The 21,434-nt window shown below is 45.4% G+C and overlaps 1 protein-coding gene across 1 annotated transcript in view; it reads left to right on the top strand.

The window, feature by feature from the left end:
- Positions 1–5,300: 5,300 nt before the first annotated feature.
- The window catches only part of FRMD1 (FERM domain containing 1), a 30,398-nt gene continuing 14,264 nt past the window's right edge, over positions 5,301–21,434 (top strand). The window contains exons 1-3 of the mRNA XM_009987541.2: positions 5,301–5,396; positions 11,153–11,243; positions 20,394–20,473. Coding sequence (XP_009985843.1) covers positions 5,301–5,396; positions 11,153–11,243; positions 20,394–20,473 — 267 coding nt within the window. The remainder of the gene's footprint in view (positions 5,397–11,152; positions 11,244–20,393; positions 20,474–21,434) is intronic.

Genomic DNA, 21,434 nt, shown 5'->3' with positions numbered 1-21,434 from the left:
CGTTTCATGTTGTAGCACTCGCTCTTTCTGCTTGACTTGAGGCAGGAAAACTTCACAGCACAAGGTGGAGTGTGGGCAGTCATGCCTAACTGAGAGCTGTGTCTAATCCTGCAATGAAGACTGAGGAGAAAGCATTTTCCTCTCTGTTGTTAAAGCGGTGTCACCAGGGAGTGCTGCTTGTACAGGAAGAAAGGAAAAAGGGTGTTGATTGGTATCCAAGACAAATGCTCAGCGATTTCACTGTCTGTCCTAAAAGGTACAGGGTGATGGCTAAGTCTGCTAGGGCTCCACAGGCCTGGAGTTTTTGGAGGCATCTCCCGTTGTACCTTTTGACAAGGAAAGGTGGGAGCCAGGCCCACATCCCCTCCCTGCAAGAGGACTGCACTCAGGTCTAACAGGTGTTGCTAGCAGATGCAGAGGGCCTGCTGTGCTTGCATTTCCCACATCTGTGGACTGAAAGCCAGTTGTCTTTGCTGCCAGTGTTGCACCTGCCCTGGAGCTGCGTCAGTTCTGGGATCCAGTCCTGCAGAGCACCCAAGTGACTGGGAAGAGTCTTGGTATTCCTCATTCAATGGCTTTGAATAGAGGCTTCCTACTAAGTAGTGCTCAGTGTTTGAAGGCAGGTGTGTATTCTACCCCCAAAACAGTGTGCGGACACCAAATTCAGTACCTTACCTCCTTGTGGCATCCTTGTTCTTGGATGCGTCAGGCTAGTCCTGGAGTAATGCCGAGGCAGATACATTTGAAAAGTCAGTGTGCATCTGGGAATTTGCTGCAGGACATGACCTAGTCATCCTGGCTGTTGGTTGCACGTGGCACTTTTCATGTCATCTGCAGCTGTGACAGAAAGCTATTTAACTTCAGTCTCGTTTTGTGTCCTGACAAGCAACGTTTTTCCCCTCCCTCTTGATTGATGCGTCTTTCCATGGAAATTTTCATTATCTCAGAGGATAGTCAAAGGAGGTGGGTGGGGTTTTAAAGTTGCTGGGAAAGGCTAATATATGCCATCGTTTCATCTTTTACTCGCTCAGGCTCTTTATTACTTCGTTTTGCAGATGGTACTGGTGGCCAACAGTGTGCTTCTGAGTGGACAAAATACCTGGAAGGTGAGGGGGGTTCTTGGTTGAAGACTGCGTTTCATCATGAGTGCGAGGCAGCCCAAGTGTGGGTTGCTGCCAAAGGCAGATTTACTTCCAGGCAGTTGTCTGTCTGTCTTGCTGGAGGACTGTCTTGATTAAAGCTGCTTGAGCTGATTGTGAAACTGCTGCCTAGAAGTCTGTTTGTCTTAGAAGCCTAACACATCTCTGGATAATGTCTGGAAAAGGTAGAGAAGAGTCTTAATGTTTCTGGACAGTTTTTGGTGGGACTCCATAGGGCCGCTCTGGTAAGATTTCTTCAGGAAGATGCTCAATGCTCATTTTCTGTCAGCTCTAGCAAAACCAGCCTTCCTAAGACGTTTTACTGTAATAAGCCATGCAAAGCATGTTTCCAGGGGTTTTTGAGAAGTACAGAAATATGTGTGCTTTTTTTCTCGTTAGAGGAGGACTTTGTTCTGTTTTGCTTCTTTGAGTTGGTAGGTGATTGCTCGTTCATCTGTTTGCTTTATCCCCTTGAGATGTGGTTGTGGTAGTACCTAGAGGCTGAAATCAGGATTAGGACCAAATTCGCCATGGTCCCATGAACTGATGTGTAAAATTCAGCGGCACTCATAACGCTGTGCAAACCCACGTACTGCTTGGATGAGACCTGCTTCCAGACAGGCTGGCCGTGGTGTGGCCCCAAGTTCAGTGGTGTCAGGTCATCCGTGTGCCATTGTGTTATATATGGTCTGTGTAAGGTGGTTTAGCTGGCCGTCCCACTGATATCCGAAGTGAACAGTCATCTCCTTCCTCATCCTCCTCTTCCTCCCTTGGAGGGGTCTGCCGCTCTTATCCCTCTCACTGGGGCAAACCTCAGCCATTCCTGCTTTGACCCAGCAAGTGCTGAGGTCCTCGTCTGGAGCTGGGAGGCAGCTCAAGGGGCGGTGGAGACAGGAGTGGAAGATTAGGGTTTTTCTTAATGAGTTTTTATGGCTGTGTGGGAGCTGTTTAATCAGAGGAGTCTTGAAATTAATGACAGGCTTGTTTTCCAAAGTTCCACCGCACGTGTGTTTAGGTAAAATAAACAGTGCTAAATAAGCTGTGCCACCACTCTGGGCACTAATAAGCCTTGTGACCGATACCAGGAGAATACAAATAAATAGCGTCTTTGCCAAAATCTGCTGGGCCTCTGACCAAGCAATTACATCTCCAAATGCACTTCTCCAGGAGCTAAAACATGAAGTGATGTTATTTAAAAAAAAAACCAAACAAAACCAACAACAACAAAACCAAACAACCTGTAGGGTGTCCCAGAGGCCGATGATTGACTTCAGCTTTTATTAATTCATCTGCAGTGCATTTGCTGGAGCTTTTAAGGTTTAATTGAGGTTAAGAGGTTGGAATCTGTGGTAAACAAAAGAATGGCATATGGGCAGTCTGAAATTGTGTATGTTTAAATAAGAGCATTCCTTCTGGCCACTTGTTTTCATTGGGCAGTTACTCTTGGCTCACAACTTTTTTTTTTTAAAAAAAAAAGGTGTAAACATGCAACGATAGCAAGTTAATGATTCATTATGTTTTATCACATCCTAACATACCTCTAAAGAAGAGAAAGCTGAGCTGGGCTTGTGTTTGACCTCCCCCTTCACATTAAGGACATTGCTTCTTTAACCTCTTACCTGCTGTGTTGGGGTCCACCAGCTTGTTTGTTTTAAAACATAAGAAGAAAAACACCTTTTCCCCCCTCCTTTTTCAATTCCTTGCTCCCAGGGTCCACAGTTGTTCTCTTAAAAACTCAAATGGATAATACAGGTGTGAGACCAGAGGAAAAGCTTTCCAGAAGCTGTGTTTTGTAGAGGCTATGGGGAAATGGGATTCAGTTTCTTCAGTTGTCCACAGAAAATTGTGTGCTCGTGTTTTTCGTGTTGTCTTCTTTGTCCTGTTTTGAGTTCTCTTACGAGCCACATGAACGTCTTTGCTGGCTGTGAATCTCCCCTTGCGAGCGGGAATGTGTGCCCACCAGTGCGGCAGTTTGGCGATTAAGACAAACCTCCGTATATTGGAAAGCTTGAGCTCATACTCCGAGGTCTTTATGCTGTTGATAAAGGTTATGGCTCATATGACATCAGCTGGTAATAATAATGGTGACCCGTTGCCCTTGAGTCATTCTGTAGACATCTGTAATTTATATATAGCTGTTAGTAGTGTGTAGCCTGAAGCCTAAGAGAGCTCATCAGTATAGTTATATTGATAAGAGAGGATAAATCAGAGGTTTTTTTCTTAATATTTCATTTAATAGAAGCTTTCACCTGTCTTGGGAAGCTATGTATGTTTTTTCCTGCTTGCTTATAATTTAGAGCAATCTCTTTTTTAAAACTCTTAGTTCTTGTTTAATTAAATTCTGATTTTGAAAAAAAAGTAATAATAATAATAGCCTTTAATAACCCCCTCTTTTCATTACTACCATACATGCATATTTTGTTTACTTCTGTCTTATAAGAGAGGGTCTACATCAAGAACTTGTATTAAAAAATGCTTTATTAAGAAGCATTGTATATGCCAGCTCAGGGAAGGAGATGTGTGGAACAGCTTTTGTACGTGCAAAAGAACACTTGTAGATCTTTTTCTTGTATTTGATTTAAAAAAAATATGTTTGAGTGCAGAATTGAAGGGAGAGGAGTAAATCCAAGTTCTTTTTTCTGTATTGTTCTGTGTTTTCCTGTGATGGTTTGTTTTTCCCGTCTCCCGCACAAGAGTTTGATTCCACCATAGTTTTCCCCTGAAACAGGACAAACACGATTTAAAATACCAAATGCTTTTAAGACTTATATGTAATGCCCACATGCATGTGTATATGTATATATATGTGTGTGTGTGTCATGTATTAGCATAACATGATGTGCTTCCTTGCTGCTTATGATCCCTCATCCTTGAATCCCTTTTGGAGGGTGAAGGAAAAGCCCATGCATCCCTTCACAGCCTGTCTCCTGAAGGTGGGTTGTGCCGTGGGCGATGGGAGAGGGCAGCACTGCCAGAGCTGGTGTGTTCAGCTGCCCTTGCTGGGGTACGTGCCCATCACCCTGGGGCTTTTGCGGGCAGGTGTCAGCCAGCAGCACCTCTGTTGTTGTACCGGTGATGAGTGTCCAGGTGTTGCTGGTGGAAGGGAGTCATGCTAGGGTGACTTTTTTTGGGGCAGTTGGGGTTTGACTTGCATCAAATCCTGCATGGGGATGGAGCAGACTCCGTAACTGGTTGGTATCTTGCTGGTTCAGGTCTCTGCCGGCGTTCATCTCTAATCCACCCTCGAGGAGCCTCTCACCTTCCTGCTGGATTCGTCAGGTGCCACAGGGTGCTTCCTCGCCCTGGACAGCATCGAGCAGAAGGGACTGTAAATAATGTCACAAGTTGCTGAGGAAACTGTGTCTAACCTAGCTATAATGTGAATGTTGGCTACTGTGCTTTTGGGTGTGAACTGAATTTCCATCTCTTATTTCTGTTATCGTTAACTTCAGCTGTAAGAGGCTCGTGCAGCTTGGGCTCAGCCCTGGGGAGGAGGTTGGCAGTGCTCATCTCACAAAAAGTATAATACAGCAGGTCAGCCTCATGAGGTTATGTGTTTCTACCTGCTCCTCCTTTGAGTTGAGATATAGAGGATTTGGGGTGGCGGTTTCCCAGGGACTAGGGGAGGGGCGAGGGGAAGACAGCTCAGATGAAGTACTCTGCACTGACACGTGCCTGCTGAGGCTCATTGAAATCTGTGCTTTGGGCAAGAGCGAGGCTGAAGGACATGGTGCTCCCCCACCTCCCGTGGGTGTATTTGGGAAGCAGTCCGTGGTGTCTCATGCCTTATCACTTACATGTATCTCAAAACCTTGAGTCTGTTTTTTTATTTTAGGGAGACCTGATTACTTTATGGCGCTCTCCTGATACTCACAAGCTATTTAAAGGTTGACTCTGCCCAGTTTATGTTGTGATGCTGGTGGAAACGTTGACCATAGCGCTGTAAAATGGATGACTGTTGCTTTTTTTTAAACAGTGAGGAGAAAAACATCTCGTCAAACACGTGCCATGGGCTGCTCTCAGCGCTGGCAGGAGTGTGGCACTGATGCTCTCACCTTCTTGGCAGGTGCGTGGGATGAAGGGAGCCTGACGCCCGCCTGGAGAGGAGAGCCTGACGCCTGCCCGGAGAGGAGGACCCTGGCCCTTGCAGAGCTGCCCACCATGAGCAGGGCACTGCTGGCTGGCAGGATGCAGCTGGAGAGCCGAACCGTCTGTGTCTTCTTGCCCACTCGGGAGCAGCTCAGTGTAGCCGTCGGGGTGAGTGGCTGGGAGGTCGCAGTGCATCATGGCTGTTGCTGCGGTTCAGTTTTGTTAGCTCCCATTGTTCTCCCAAAATCCTAGTGCTGGTCTGCTGACCAAAAGGCTATTAGCCAGCTTAGGGTAATTTGTGCTCCAGTTTTCTAATTGGGTGCTTCAACTCATTTGCAGAGTTCTTTAAAGTTTCAGTTGTGGTTTTGGATGAGGGGGGTCCCCTCTGCTCATTTTCTGTTATTATTCTTCCTTTTTTATTATCTCTGAGTGGTTTTACCACTAGTAATAAGCTAACTATTTTTAAAATTGAACCCAAAACGCCATGACGACTTAGCAAGCATGCCCAACACATGATTGTTTTCTCTAGTGTTGTAGCTATTTCTGGTTTTGATAGTCTGCAGATCCCTTCAAAGACTCTAAGTCAGAGTAAACAACTATTGAGAGTTTTTCTCCCTCCTTTGAGTACTTGTACACACAAAAACTAGAGGTAAGTCGCTTCGTTTCTTTGATGGCCACTTCAAATGCCTAAGTGACAGCAGAGCCAGGTCAGCTGGCAGCCCAGGGTGACAGAGTGTCCACCACGGTGCAGTGGCTCTTTGTGCAATGCCAGCTGCTCCTTGAACTTGTGAGAAACTGAGCTGACAGAGGCACTTCACGTTTAGATGACAAACTAGCCTCAAAGTGAAGTGCTCTCTTGTGAGCGTGTGCATGTGCTCATGTGTGGGCTGGGGAGGTTTTGCTTTGTTTTGGGGGGTTCCCCCCATCACCCCCTGGATGGGGAGGGGGAGAAGACAGTTGAGGTGAATTGTTATTTTAAGCACTTGATCGAAACGGTGGCTTTTGAAAGTATGCATGCTAATCTTCAAAAATCCATGTAGGAATTTTCCTACCTGCTGTGCTTAAAGTGTGCCATAGTTAACAAGCACCCACAAGGGCTGGATGGAACGAGGCTTTAGCAGCAAAATCTGGGGTGCTCTGCTTCTAGGTCACCGATTCAAACCCAGCCCATCTACTGCCCCTGAAGGCTTTTGCAATCTGCTGGCTTTTGTGCAAGCCACAAAATGATCATTTAATTAAGTTCTTGGTGGCAGGTGCATGGGCTGGGGTAATGGTCTGTTGCGACTGACCCTAAATCTCACCTTCTTATAGCTTTTATCGAGGAGGATAAAGATCTGAGATAGCGGAGCCTGCCCTGCCATGGCATGCAGGAGGGCAGCGTGCTGGCAGGGATGATGCTGTCACCGCTCCTTGTGCCTGTGCCTCCACTGCTGGGTCACGCTCCACCGTATTAAGTTTAGGCAGTGCTCAGACCATATGGTAAATCCTGGATACCTGCAGTTTATCGTCCTTGGAGCAAGGGTATCCTCCTTGGTGGGGGAAGCGGGGCTGGAGATGAATGGGCTCAGTCATCACCATTTGGTTTAGCCTGGTGTAAGACATGTGCTGGCTGAACGAGAGACCTGAAATTCTTTCTGGTCTTGCTTGTGCAGCTTTGGCCCAGGTATGTGGCTCTCCCCAGGTCTGGAGGAGCAGGGTTTCCCAGGGATCTGGGCAGCAGGGCATGGGGGCTCCTGAGTGCATGGCCAGGAGGAGCTCTTGCCTGCACCTGGCTGTTTGGGCGGGGGTGGGTGCTGGGACTGCCCCGTGTGCACTCACCTGGGCAGGCAGTGTTGACTATAACCTGAATTTAAAACCTTACCATGAAGTGCTCCAGGCTACTGCAGCTTCAGTGTAAGAAATGATCTTTCACGTTGAGCACTGGCAGGGACAGAGGGAAGGTGCTGTGTCCTCCTGGTTCCTGCCTGCTGCCCCTCCAAAGAATGAAGGTGTCCCAGGCATTGGCACCTCGTCCTGTGGAGGAGGGTCCCTACCACAGCACCCCTCCGTAGCCCTTTTAAAGACGTTTCCTCTCCTTGCTTCTGCTGCTCCTTACTTTGGTGGCTGGAAAGTTGGGAAAATACATTTGTGGAGATGCCTGCATGTGAAAGGGAATAGCTGTCTGGGCCAAAACATGAGTCCTCAACGCACAGTTGTGTCCTAATTGCATATAGAGTGAAACATGACCTGTTACAGCTGGGTAAGTCACCAAAACCAGCTTTTCATTTGGCTTCTGTCTTTACCACAACACCTCTTCAAAACAACAACAAAAATTAAGATTCTGCAGCTGGACAGATCTTTTTGGTTTTTTTAAGGAACATCAAGGCAATTTTCTAGTGATGTTGATAGAACCCAAATTTAATTAGCACAACCACAGATGATACTTTTTGCATTTATTAGAATCATAATGCCACTACTTAAGATTTCCAGAGCCTTTTAACCTCTTCAATGTGGAATGCAAATACTAAACAAGCTTGCAGCTCAGTGAGGTAGGTAGGAATCGTTATTCTTCCAGCAGAATAAATTATAGATCCTTCCTATGATAAGCACAGTGTTTATGCAGGTAATTTCTTTCTTCCCACTCCCATATAAATTCCACCCTTCCAGATAAGAGTTTACCTGTGTGTGTTTTATGTGGTCATATGTAAATTGAAGCCTGCTCTTTAAAATGGATTTGTCTCATGCCCTTCACAGATAATGCTGTTGAAGAGAGAACAGGAGCCATTTTAAAGTCTCTTTCCCCATAATTTAGTATCTCTTAATTAACTTTGGGGACCACCTTTCTGGATGTATAGATGAATTTGAGCGGATGGTGAGGAGGAAAACTGTCTTCCCAGGACCAGCTATGAACATGAGAGGAGCAGAGCAGTGAGGAGAACTAGTGGGTGCTGCAGCTCACCAGCCACCCTCAGGATGGTGAGACGAAGTTGAGGGCTTTCTGCTGGGGAGGATGGACATCAGAGCACAGAGCAAAGCTGTCTGTCTTGCTCCAGGCAGCCCCAGCGGAGAGAGGGAGCACGAGCACCAGGGAGCTTAAGCAGGCTGTGAGTGAGAATGGTGCAACTAAAAATTGCATCAGTTGTAAGATCTTAGAGTGGTATCCAGTTTGTTCAGTTTTGTTTATCTCTTAGCGCTGTGGCTTACCCCCTCATACTTTTGAACCTGTTGATCAATATCAACTAGTTTTATGACTAGGTTTCTGAACATTTTCTGGGATGGTAGAAGCTGAATAAAGGAGAGAGACCTGTGCTAGCGAAGGTCTGGCTGCCAACGAGGGGAGCAGGGCAGGCAGCCACCCTACCTGTGTTTGGGCAGTTCAGAAGCAGCCACAGCAGATGTTGCTCCTTGCCTAGCTGCTGAAGAAAGGGTGGGAGTGTGAGCAGAAGTTTTTGGAGAGGAGGAAGTCTGGTGAAGTCCTGTGTGTTGGTGAATGGCAGGCATGGGTCTGAAGTCTTTCAGTTGTTCTGTGAGCATATGGACAGAGAATGGGTAACCAATACGCGTGAATATTTGCACACAGAATGACCCTGGAGTAGCAGTTACCTTCTGTAAACTTGCACTTGACTTAATTTTGGACTAAATTTCATGGGTGAAGAAGTCCCGAGCCTGACACAGGGCAAAGCCGAGTATCAGGAATAAATGATTCATGGCGTGTCTGGGATGGAGCTTGGCCTGGGAACTGTATGCAAAGGGAGGAAAGGCCAAAGAGAAGCGCAAAGATGAAAAATGCAAAAGGAGATGTTGGCTGCTTCGAGCAGAGGGGAAGGCAGGAGGAGGGAACAGCGACTGCAAGTGTAATCAGTATTGCACAGCCTTGAAGGCTGGGAGAAAAACTTGATACAGAAGGGAAGTGCCAAAAGGAGAATGGACAAGGTGGTAGCTCACATACCTGCTGTGCAAGAAATCGCATTAAATCATTGCTTTAGAGCTGAGTGTCACAAAACATTGAAGTGCTTATTTCCCTAGAACTAAGTATCTTAAAGCAGGTTTTTCTTCCCTTAGGTATGAAAGTATGTCACAAAATCCATCTAATTGTATAGCTTTTACGTAGAGTCCTGTGCTGCCAGTGACTTTTGTATGCACATAACCATTCTGAGTAGGGGTAGGTCACCTCTCCAGAGAGGAGAACACACTCAGAGCTTGCTTGCTTGAGAAAGGAGGCAGATTCTTGCCCAGCTTTCCCTTCCAACTGCATGTTCTCAGCAGCTGAGCAAATACCGCATTTAGGTGTGAGACTGTAAGGGTGCAGTCTCACACAGAGACACATAATAAGACCCAAATGTGGTTTTGGGTCTTACCAGAACTGTCCACTACCTCCTCCCCTTCCAAAGCACAAATATGCGTGTGTGTGTGTGTGTATTGGTGTGGCACAGGTTTCAAAGCTTCTGATAAATCAGTAGTGAGTGGCTAGCTAGTGATGTCAAGTAGAAGAAAATGAGTACTGAAATGACCTCCAGTTTCCCATTGTCCATGTCTAATGACATGGTACATCCTGGGGCAGGGAGGAGGGCACAGCCAGTTTCTGAGGAGTGTGGCATGCCAGCACTAAAAGAGTTTGAAGAATTACAGTGGCAATTAGTTTGATGGCGATGATTAGCTTGTAGGAGAGCTCAGTAGTTGACTTCTGCCCCATCATCGTTGCCACTGTGAAGGTAGCACTGCACTGTCCCTCCCTGGAAAGGCTGCTCCTGCTGCTGCTGATCTGCATCGTGCAGCAGTGGCGTAACGAAATCCAGAGGTTCTGGCCCATTTCACAGCTGCAGCTAGCTGCACTCTGGGCTGAGCTGAGGTTGTCTGTGTCAGCGTTGTTCTGCTCTCCCCATTTGCACTTGCTCAGAACACCTTCCCCCCTGAGCGTTGGGGGTGCCAGGGCTTTTGTTTGTGCCAGTGGTTGTCTGTCTGTCTGCACTCCTGAGGTGGAGCAATGGGGCAGAGGGAAATGAGGCCATAGGTGGGAGGACGTTTGGGGGGGAATTTTCCAATCATAGTACACATCCAGGTCCGCACATGCAGGTAGCCAGAATCACACTCTTGTTGGAGCAGCCTGTGCTCCAAGCAGCCCTGCTAGAAGGGTGCATTCAGTAACTGTGCTGCAGTGCCACGGCACGGTCTTGCCCTGTGCTGTGCTTGCAACCACTGCCCAGCCTCTGGGAGCATATGCTGGTATCTCTGGTTTCCCAGTGCTTCCTCAGGGCACGCACAGTGTTATAGGGGGGCAAGGGTACTGAAAGGTCTTGGTGTATGGAAATGGGCAAGAGCTTATAGGCCGTTGGTGACAGCTTCAGAAGATGATGATGTTAATTGCTATGTGACCAGGAGTCAGCAGGGGACAGAACAAGCTCTTCTGTGTGGGGTAGAGAGCAACCTCATCTCTCTACCACGAGCTATTTCTGCTGAAACCATTCAGTCTTGGGTTTGTTTGTGTACTTTTGAATTTAGTTCTCCTGAATGAAAGTTTTCTTTCTTTTGTGTTTTTTTTTTTCTCTTAGCCTATCAAAAAAAAACCTGGAGAGAGATGTATATTCATTTCTGTGATTACAAACATGCTTTTTGTCAGACCACCTATAAACAGCCTTACCAGTACTGCACAAAACTTGAATTCCAGCAGCTCTTCAAATTCTTATACAGAGATGCCAATAGATAGGAAACTTTATATTCATGTCTTACTGAGCTGGGCCACTTTGCACTGTGAAGAAGACAGAATGACACATTGATTATTATTCTGTGATAATAGCAATAATACTAAAAACAAAGGTGGTTCTGTGGATTGTTTTGTTTGGGTTTTTTTATGATACCTAAAAATGTATCAGCCGATGTAATGAAGGAGAATTGCTCCATCCAGGTGTGTGAGCCATCTGTAATGTTGGATTGGTTGTTTCTTTCAGGTCAAAGCCACTGGACAGGAGCTCTTTCAGCAAGTTTGTGATTTAGTGAAGATTAAAGAGCCTCACTTCTTTGGCCTCAGCATTGTTAAAAGTAAGCAAACTCAATGCACAGAGCAAATGACTTGGCAAACGTCCACAGGCCCGCTTGTGTACTTACAGTGTGTGCATATATACACAGCGGCCGTGCCTGCGGGGAATTTGATTGTAATAAGGTCACAAAGTATGTAGATTATGCACGGGCTTCTCGGAGCTCTTTTGATCTTTGGTATGTGGGCAGACAAATTGGGAGAAGGGGGGCTTTTGTTCTCCTCCTTTGTTCTTACGTTCCACCTCTTTGTGGGCTTCTCTTTCTCTCCTGTAGGCAAGTTGCTAGCCAACATATTTGTCACTGAATTCAAAACTGTCAGTAGTTGAACAGGAGGTGAATTTTAAAAGGACTTTCGGGCTGAAAGTGTTACTTATCTTCTGAAGTCATAGGCAAAGAATGTGGCACTGGGGGGAGGAAACTCAAATGGTTTGAATGCATGTGTGTGGGACTTTGAGTTTTGAAATACTACATGGAAAATGCAAAACAACTTAGTCCGTGGGTTGAAGTCCAGTCTGCTTGGTCCTACAGCTTAGTATTGATCAGAGGATGGTGTAAGATGATGCCTTAAAGGAGCAAACTGATATGAGATACAACGTTTCTAGGACAGCGTGGGTATTGGCACCCCTGGCACAACTCCTGCTGATTAGAAATGGATCTGTTGTCCTCCTTATCCTGCCTCCCCACTTTTCCAAAAGCCTGGAAAGGACTTTTCTTCCCTCCAAAGTTTTTCTCAAGTGTGCTATTATCGACAACTGCAGCTCTAGATATTGTTTCATTGAAATGAGAAGAGTCTTTTATGGGTCCTTCTAAATAAGGTTTCTTTTGCCTCCTTATGAGTGTGTGGGATAAAATAGTTTCTTTTAAGCTTATGTCTCATTTCCTTTCTGTTCTCGTTCTTAGAGAACTTTTGGATTTTTTGAGTGTAGCACTCAAACTAAGACCCAGAGTAAGCTGTTTATCTCCATAAAGTTTGTAGACTCCGAGAGATTTCATCAACATAAGTAAACTGGCAGCTAACTAATACATCTGTGCGTTTCAACCAGCTCAGTTTTTTTTTTTATGTGAAGAAGACCCAAATGCTCTTAATCTTTTTCTCAAATCAACTGTGTTTCTGTGAGTCCCTGCCTCTGCAGCCTTTTTTTAACACCAGTTTTTGCCTATTCCACTTGTGAGACATCTCAGGTGAAATTTAAGCTCCTGTCCTCCCTTGTAAGACAGGGTAATTTCATTCCCATTTTCTTTGAATTAGACACTCTTCTCCTGTTGGTCTTGGTTTTTTCCCACCTTTTTTTTCCCCCCCCTTTATATCTTTCTTGTTTCATATCTTCTGTACCCTGCTCTTTCTTTCCTTCCCACCTTTTGCGTGGAGCAGTTTCCTTCATCCTGTCAAGCACAGGGGCTCTGGCTCCAGAATACCCTATTGTGGCAGATGCCTCTCAGCCCGTTAGAAATGCAGTATAAATACCCCATTGTTTATGTTTAAAGCTATTGGATGTTGCCAATAGCTTTAAACGTAAACAGTCTTCTCGCTTCACAAAAATGCTCTTCCTTTTTAGAGAAGCTAATTCTTTGCAAAGCTCTTAGAAAAATGTCAAGGAAAACAGTTGCAGGAGCCCAGTAGCCTGAATTAACCTCTTTTTTTGTTTTGTTTTGTTTTCTTGACTATTCCTCGCTCCTGCTTGCTGTAGCTCAGTTTGTAAAGCTGCTTAATTGAAGGCTCTGCGTGCTCGCCCTGGCTCCTCCTGACAGCCATCTCCCTCCACTGCCCAGGCAGGTGTCAGGATTTGGGATGAGGAGGAGATTTATTTTTGTTTGTGCCTCTGTTTAAGAAACTGTTGGGGCCAGACAACAGAAAAGAGTCAGCAGTGATTTTTCTCAGCCTGAGTGGCCACAGCCACTGGGAGGGAGCAAACCTGGTCTGTCTGTTATTGCTTCCTCTGGTCCCTACCTTTAGTCTGTGAAAGTCCAGTAAGCTGCTGACTGGAGTCTTGTGTGGTAGGTTTTAGCGTTTCTTTTCTTTTGTTTCATTTTTAAAATTAGCTCCAGGTTTATTACTGTAGAGCTGTAGCAAAGGAAGTCCTTTGGTTTTCTGTTCCCCAACTTGATTTCCCACTTCCACTCCCCTGTTTTGTCCAACAGACTGGTGTTCACCTCCCTTGCTGCCAGTGGTAAGTGAGGTCTTGCTTCTGTTGCAAATGTAGAACTCTCCCATCTCTGGCATTTGGAAGTAGCCTTTAAGGCATTGCCTGCTTTTTCAGGGATTTTTGGATTCATGACGTGCTATCATGTCAAGAAAGGGAAGCAAGCCCGGTCAGGTTGCGGGGAGGCCTGGGTAAATTTTGCATTGCCCAGGGTTGTCTTGTGGGTACTTCAGTCAACTGCCTTGGCCAGGCAGCGAGTGGATCTCCAAAAGCTGGAGAGGAGGCCTCTGTGCTTCAGACCAAAATGTTCATCTGCATCATGCTTTCACCTCTCTGCACTGCAGCTCTAAGATGTCATTTTTAAAGAAGCAACTGCCCTGTTTTAGTAAGGGTATGCTTCCTGGTTTCTTAATGTGTATTTATTTTTGGCGGTGTGATACCTGCCATATGCAGAACAAGGTATTCTAATCCGCCTGTGTCCATTACCTTGCTGCTAATTTGTCAACAAAACCCTGACTGTCAGCAGCGGCAAGAGAATGAAAATTAAGGGATTTCTACAGAACTGTAACCAATCACACTGTGTGGATTATCTGGATTAGAAGCCCATTTGACCTGCAGACGTACAGATAGGCTAATGCTCAGTCAGTCAGTAGTAAGTATGTGTGTGAGGGGGAGAGGTTGGGCTTCTTAATCATAAACAGAAGTTTAACCCCTAAGTGTGGCAGAAATGAAAATAGCACCACAAAGCACTGTGCAAACTGCAAACCACAAATGCTGTGAGATCTAAGCTCTAGGTCTTGCAGCATTTGTTGCCTAAATGCGTTGCCTTCACTTCTCACTGTTACAGATGCTGAGGGCAAGCTTCAGGATTTAAGAACAGTAATGGCAGAACAGAATTTTTCACCCCTTTTGCTCTTGAGCTTTTTTTACTCTCAAGACAGAAACTCCTTCAGCCAGCTGTATTGGGGGGGGGGGGAAACTTGCATCTATAAGAAGAATTTGATCCCTTTGAAAATTAAGTTCAGGAGTGTATGTTGCTGGGAAGCCACACCGGCACAAAGCTTGGGACATGTTGCTTTTCTAGTTTTGTCACAGATCATCAAGCAGGCTATACCTGCATTTTTTCCTTGCAGTTTGCTTAGTGAAAGACCCTGCAACCCTGCTAGGTTCAAGCTGGCTCCATAGGCTTCAGCAGCTGGGTCTTATATTGCAGCTCCTCCTGCAGGGTCAACCTTGTCTAGTGCCCTGCAGGAGGTTTCCCTCTTGTTATCAGAAAGCAGCGACATGTGTATGCAGTGACACAATTCAGTCGTCTAAAACAAAACTGATTGTCAGCAGACAAAGAACAGCCGGGCCTCCTTTGTTGTTATAACCCAGATCCCTGTGATCCTGAATCTTGGGCTTCTCCTTTTTAGGAACAAACCTTGCTTGACCCAAGCAGATGGAAGGCTTCAACTGGGAAGGAGCAAGCCTGCAGGTCCTACACCCTGCTGCCGTCTCTGTGTCCTCTTACCAGTTTGTCAGGCTGGCTTTCTAACAAACCAAATCCCTTTGCTTCAGCTCCTCTGCCTCAAAGGTCATCCTTCGGTTGTCACAGCTATGGCTGTTCACCTTGCCAGACCCATGCCTCCCAGCACACACTTAGCAGGGAGCTTGGTGGTTAACTCCGCCAAGACCACTCTGCAGTTAACTCTTCTGCATCTGTGTATCCTCCTGAACTGAAGTTCATGGATGGAATACGCTACCATGTTACCTTTATATTATGTGGATATCTGTTGTAACAAAGGGTCTTTTAAGACATATGACAACAGAAGTTCTCTAGAATACCCTCTGAGTTCCACTCCCCAGTCCTTTCCCGTTATCTCTGCTTCTGCCTCTCCTTCCTTAAATCTGCTTGAATAGTTGCATCTCCCTTATGAATTTTTTCTGTGTTTTAACCAAAGATACAGCTCTGTTACAATGACTTTGATACCTCAAATGAGTTAAATGTAATGTAAGAAAAGCGTGCAGAAATGTGCCACCTAGAGGGAATTGCAGAGGTTCAGGTGTTGAAAAAGTATATAATACTCCTTGGAAGTACTTGCATGGTCTTTTCCTAGAAAGGCATTTTTTTGCCTGTACCTGCTGTCAGTCATTTCTTCTTCAGCATCTGTACAACATCCAGCCAAGTGCTCTCCTGCCTAAGAATTGCAAGGGGTTTGTTTGTTCCTGGATGAGCAGTGCTGGAAATTTGTTCTGCAGCTCTTCTTGTGCAGAAGAATCTCCTGTGACGCTGCCAAAAGTCTGAAGATCTTTGCCTGGGCATGCCTTGCTGCTAACTGTAAGATGCCAACATAAAATTCCTGCAGTACCTATCCATCGTCAGGAGTGACTGGGTCTTTATCTCAATCTTCAGACCTCAGCAGTTCCTAACAGCTACACAACCTTGGGCTTCTTGATGTTGCCTCCTTTCACTCTTCCCTCCATGCACCTTCTCTCTATCTCAGGTAAAGCAACTTCAGCCAGGACCTTCCTTGCTTTACTCCCAGCGTCTCTTGTCATTCTTCCCTTGGAATAGGTGTACTTTCCAGCTAAAACTAAAAACACAAGTTTGTCCTGAACCAAGTAAACTAATCAACCAGGTACTGAAGAGTGGATGAGATTTCTTTCTGTTGGCTTGAAAGGTAACACCAGGAGCATCAAGAAGTTATGTAGAGGTGAGGGGAGCAGATGCCATCTGGATAGCGATGTTCCTAGGCCACCAGCACTTGGAAGCTTGGGGAGGTCCACATGCAAAAAGCTCTTCTTCAGTAAACAAACAAAAAAAAATCCATGCTGGTATTCAGGGAAGCTAAACAGGTTATGGGAGATCTACGGCATGTGTGAAGTACTTTTGAGTTCTGGGTTGTTTTTTTTTAAGCTTTAGCTCTCCCCTAGCCCTAGCATCTCTCTTCTGCTCCTGGTCTCTTTCTTGTTGCCTTTCAAAGGCAACAAGTGGTGTTGCCATGAGGCTTCTTGCAGCATCTGGGACAAGTTAAGCACGATAGACAAGGATATTTTTTTCCCCTTCTCTTTAAGGCAGAAAATGCTTGCTATGTGGAAGTCTGGCTTCACACTAATTCATGTTTTATTTGAATCCTAATCTTCTGGACTGTCTAAATATTTAGAATATTAAAATATACTTGACTCAACCAAAGGAGTTAATGGGATGTTCCTGGCTGCCAACAGGACCTGAGCTCTGCTTCCTGGTAGGACAAGGCTTACCTCTGTGGAATTTCTCAATGTTCCTGGGTCAAAATGGGCCCAGGAGGAGATCAGGTTATTGGCATTCACCATGACTTACCTTTTCTGCAGGGAACTTAACTTTTTAAAAAAGTGAAACAAAGAGGCACTGGTTAATGCAAAATAATGGCTTTTAGAGTAACAATGACTCAGAACTGATTTGGCCCTGTATTACAGCCATAATTTTCTATTCCTGTTTTCCCTGCAGTGTAAATAATGCCTATTGTAAATCTGCATTGCTCACTGGAACTGTGTCACTGACTGAAGACGTGGCCCACTTTTTTTTTTTTGCAACAATGCACATCCTATATTTGCTTAAATATGTGAATGTGCTAAGTTAATTTTGCAGAGTAGGAGGTCTTGAACGTTTGATTTCTGGTGACTGCTTGATTTGAAATGAGATTTTTACAGCATAAACTTACCATTTCATTTGAGGGCTCTTAAAAGCTGAAACTGGGAGAAATGTGTAAATTGTGTTACTGCAAACTAGCTGGCTGTCCAGCTGTGTTTCTTGGGATTGCAGTGCAGTGCACCAGTGTGTTGTGCCAGCTCTGGATTCTGTACACACATACAGGAGGGAACCTTTTAAGAGAAGCTGATACAATAAATTTTTAAGCTCACTGACAGAACTGAGACGAGATTCATGAACGCAGTGTCAGTACTTCAGGTGGACGAGTGTGTATTTGCATGCATGCGTGCTTCTAAGCCAGCTTCTTAGGACCTTTCAGTTGTCCTTCAGCTGAGGCCAGTGAAGCAATGATGTGCCTGCTGAGTATCCAACCCTGTTTGGATCCACAGGTCAGACATGTTCTTCCCCATAAAGGCAGCCATCTGTGCGTTTCTATACTGTCCTTTACAGCACTGCTCTGAGATGCTGCAATTTGGTGCCCTCATCTCTGTTACAGATGCTTATTTTCAAACCAGAGACGGTTTTAGCACCTGGCAAAAGATCTCTAAGTTTCACCACTAATACAGTTTAAGGAAAAAAAACCCCATAACCCATGTAGAGCTGGAAAGGGAAATACCTCTTTGTTTTTGTAGATGGAGGCTTACACTGCAGGTTGACATTCCAGCAATATTAACTTCATTAAGGCAGGCATGCAGCACTGCATTCTTGCACGGGAGGGAGGACGGGCTGGATGCTGGGCTGGGCTGAGGAGGACCAGGACTGCCAGGGAGGACTGATACATTGAGATGTCCTCCTCCTTCAGCCTAGGTTATTCTTGGGGTTTATGTGCACCTCTCGGTTGGCACAATAGTGACCTGGAGTCCTCAGGTTTGGCATCTGGGCCTTCCCAGAGTCATCCCTCTAACCTAATCTATGCAACAGAGATGAATAGGGGCTGTGGGTAACAAATGGTTTTACTACGGTGGAACTGCTCTGTCATCCTTTTCCCCTTTCTATCCCAGTATCCATGTGTGATACGATGGCTCGGGGTGTATCGCTGCACTTGCTGTTGCCATCTTTCCCTCATGGCTGAGGAATAATTCCCATATTTCCCTAAACACCTCTGGTCAGAGGATCATTCCTGAGCGAGAAGGGAAAACTGACCCCACAGCTTGTTACAGCCGTGCAGGTTCCCCACCCTCTTTACGAGATGGCGGCTAAACACCGTGGTGCTGGCAGAACCGGTACGGGCTCTACCCAACGCTGCCGTGCCGTCAGGAGCAGCCCCAGTTCTGCGGTGGGAGCCCGCAGTGGGACTGCCGAAGCCCTGGGAGGGAGTGGGTGCCGTGCTCTTGTTATCGCACTCCTGTCACTTGCTGTGCGACTGCTCCCTAAATGAGTTTTTATTTACTTTAAGAAAAGCTTTAGAGAGGGACGCTTATCAGCTTGGCAGTTGACAAGGGACAGAGACGAATCCAAGAGATGGACCAAACCCACCTCTCTCGCAGACTAGGACTTCTAGCAGCCTTTTCAAGGCAGCATTATCTGATCTTAATGGATTTAGAGAAGCAAGGGTTGGGGCCAGCATAGCCCCCCAGCTGCCCTGTCTTATAGGGATAAGTGAAGAGGCAGCTACAATATGCAATCTCTGTGATGCTAAAACCTCTTCCTCTCCTCATCAAAATAGCAAAACTTCTATATCACTTTGTGCACTTAGTTCCCACCACTAAAATTTTCGGGATTTCTGTACAGCAGTTTCAACAGTGCTGTTAAATACTGTGTTGTATTTAACACTGTGTATCTGACGTGTCAAGCAACATGGTAAACAGCAGTCTAATTGTATTAAAATTACAACTGCAATCAGTACAATGCAGGAAAGATCACAGAGATGGAAACAGGACTTTTGGGATTGCCCTCTTTGTTTGTGTCCAGTGTTACAGGTATTTTACACAAGGCTTCCTGTCAGTTTGGTGTATGGACCAATTCTGGCTAGCACCAGGTATGATCTGTCTTACTTGAGGTGGAAGCTGAAGGTGGTGATGATAGAAGGTTGTTTTGCTTGCTTGTTGTTTTAAAAACTTGCGAAGGAAGTATTTGCTATATCTGGAATGCCCTGGGAGGATGGCTGCGAGGTAGCTCAGAGCCCCCTTGAATACCTGCTGTAACACTGGCCTTTGCCAGTCCTTCATCTGCTGTACAGACACCAGTGCAGGCTCCCATTTGTTTGCATATCTCCATTAGAAAAATTTCACCTCTATTGTCCCCTTCTTTTTTTTTTTTATGTTTGACATCAGAAAGCAAAAGTCAAAGCTTGGAAGTCCGGGCTGGTTTTCAGGGGCAGAAGGTTGTTTTGCGAAGGGTTCGGTTCTTTTTTTTTTTTCTCCTTTCTTTTTTTCCGTTTTTTTTTCCCCTGCTCCTTTTGTGACTAAGGAACAAGCTCTTCAGCTTGGCACTTATGTCACCTGTCAAAATGCTTTCCTGAGCAAGACCAAGAAGCAGAGGGACTGGTCAGGCTAATGTGCTCAGCTGGCATTGCTGCTGAAGCCTAAAACACTCGTCAGGTGTTTTTTTTTTAAGAGACTTGAGAAGGCTCAGGGAAGAATGTTTCACTGGCTGAGTTGTTTGAATTTGATAATTGGTAAGCAGTGTTACAAAACATGGGCTTTGAAAGCTGCACAAAGCTCTTTCAAGACAATGTGCTGTTCAGGCTCTCTTGTTTGCCCTCACCTGAGTGGAGAGCAAGTCCTGGTCCTTTGAGGCAGGCCAGGTTTCCCTTCCTTTCATTCATCCTTTTGCTGTATGAAAGAAGTTGGGTGTGAGCAGGAGACACCAGACCTTCTGAGGAGGGCATTTAGGTTTGGTCCTCCTCCTTCTCACTGTTTCAGAGAATCCTATTCACATGTAGAGGATGAAACTGTCAAATACCTGACTCTGTCCTCTTGCTTAATGCCGCATTGGAGCATGGTGCTACACAATGGCAGAGTGGAAGTCTGGGTAAATAATAATAAAAACTGAATCTGCTAAACTGACAGTGCAATTAGCTTGTTAAGATGATGTTTCCCTTCTGTAAGTGGCTTCTTGCTTATAAAGCAAGAATTCTGCATTTCTGGCTAAGATGTTTGGGAAACTTTAGCTCAGCATCTCTTGAATCAAGGTGTAGCTGACCTTCCCTTCCATACTGTCTGGAGCAGCATGTGTACTTAAGAGACTCAGTGCCCTCTCTTTCCTCTGCCCTGTCTATTCCCTGGTCAGCTTTGTTTTAAAGTGTATTGCTTGGAAACAACTTGTACAGTCATCTAAGTATTTAATGAATAAGAATTTCTAATTCTTTTACATTAAATTATTTTTCCTCTTGTCTTTCAGATAATGAATATGTTTTTATAGACCTGGAGCAGAAGCTTAGCAAATACTTTTCAAAGGAATGGAAGAAAGAGACCACCAAAGTAAGACAGAAGTTTAATTTTGGAGGCTACTGCTTTGGTATTAGACTACATAGTGAAATTAAAGCTCTTAAACTAAGGTCCATAAAACACTTCTTGAAGATTGCCTGCAGATTGCTGTTCTGTAGCAAGATACAGTGACTTGTGCGCAGCTGTACAATTAATTAAAAGAGCTAAAACAGCCCCTTACGCAACTTTACCTGAGCAGTAGCAGCCACATGGTTGCTGCTTAGCTCCTACAGGAGTGGAGAAGGTCATTTGGTCAGTCTTCCTTTTGAACTTAGCCAAGCCCATGAAGAGTCTGGAGACCTCACTGTTATCCTTAAGCAGAACAGCCTAAAGTGACCTTTTGTGACTTGAACCTGATATAAGGGAGAGTGCTAGAGCTGTGATTCTTCCAGAGTGCATGCAAGAGGACAGTGGGGCAAGAGGAAGGATATTTTGTTTGAGAAGAGTCTTAGCTCTTTAAGGCTAGCCAGCCCTGTCAAGGGAGGGAAAAGCTATGTGAAATAGACAAGCCTATGTAATCATTAGCGCTGGTCATTCAGATATGATAATGCTTGTTTGTGTGTGTCATTATTAGAGGAGCCGTAGTCTAGAATAAAGTGTAGTATGCAATTACCTTCAGGTATCTTAATTAGCTCATTATGACTTTTTCCACCTTCCCTAAGGGTTTTCTTTTGCAGAGTAGACACGCTTGCCGTTTCTGCTGCATAGAGAAGTTTGCAGGTGACTAGTGAAGTTCAGGGATCTCTCTTATCCCGTACTGCTTCTCCCAAACAAGTGAGGGTTACTTCAAAGACCACTGCCAGTCGTGCGGAGGGGTGTCTGTCCAGCCAGTGAGGGTTTCCCGAGGCAGGTGTTTCTGGTCACCTCGGGATGGGGTACGCTTTGTGGTTGCTTTGAGGCTGGATTCTTGCAACGCTTTTGAAGTCAGGATAAGTGTCGAACCTCTGGTGTGAGG

The sequence above is a fragment of the Tauraco erythrolophus genome, chromosome 2 (assembly GCF_009769465.1).
Source record: "Tauraco erythrolophus isolate bTauEry1 chromosome 2, bTauEry1.pri, whole genome shotgun sequence".
Taxonomy (NCBI): Eukaryota; Metazoa; Chordata; class Aves; order Musophagiformes; family Musophagidae; genus Tauraco; species Tauraco erythrolophus.
This window is presented reverse-complemented; position numbering and strand designations above follow the sequence as displayed.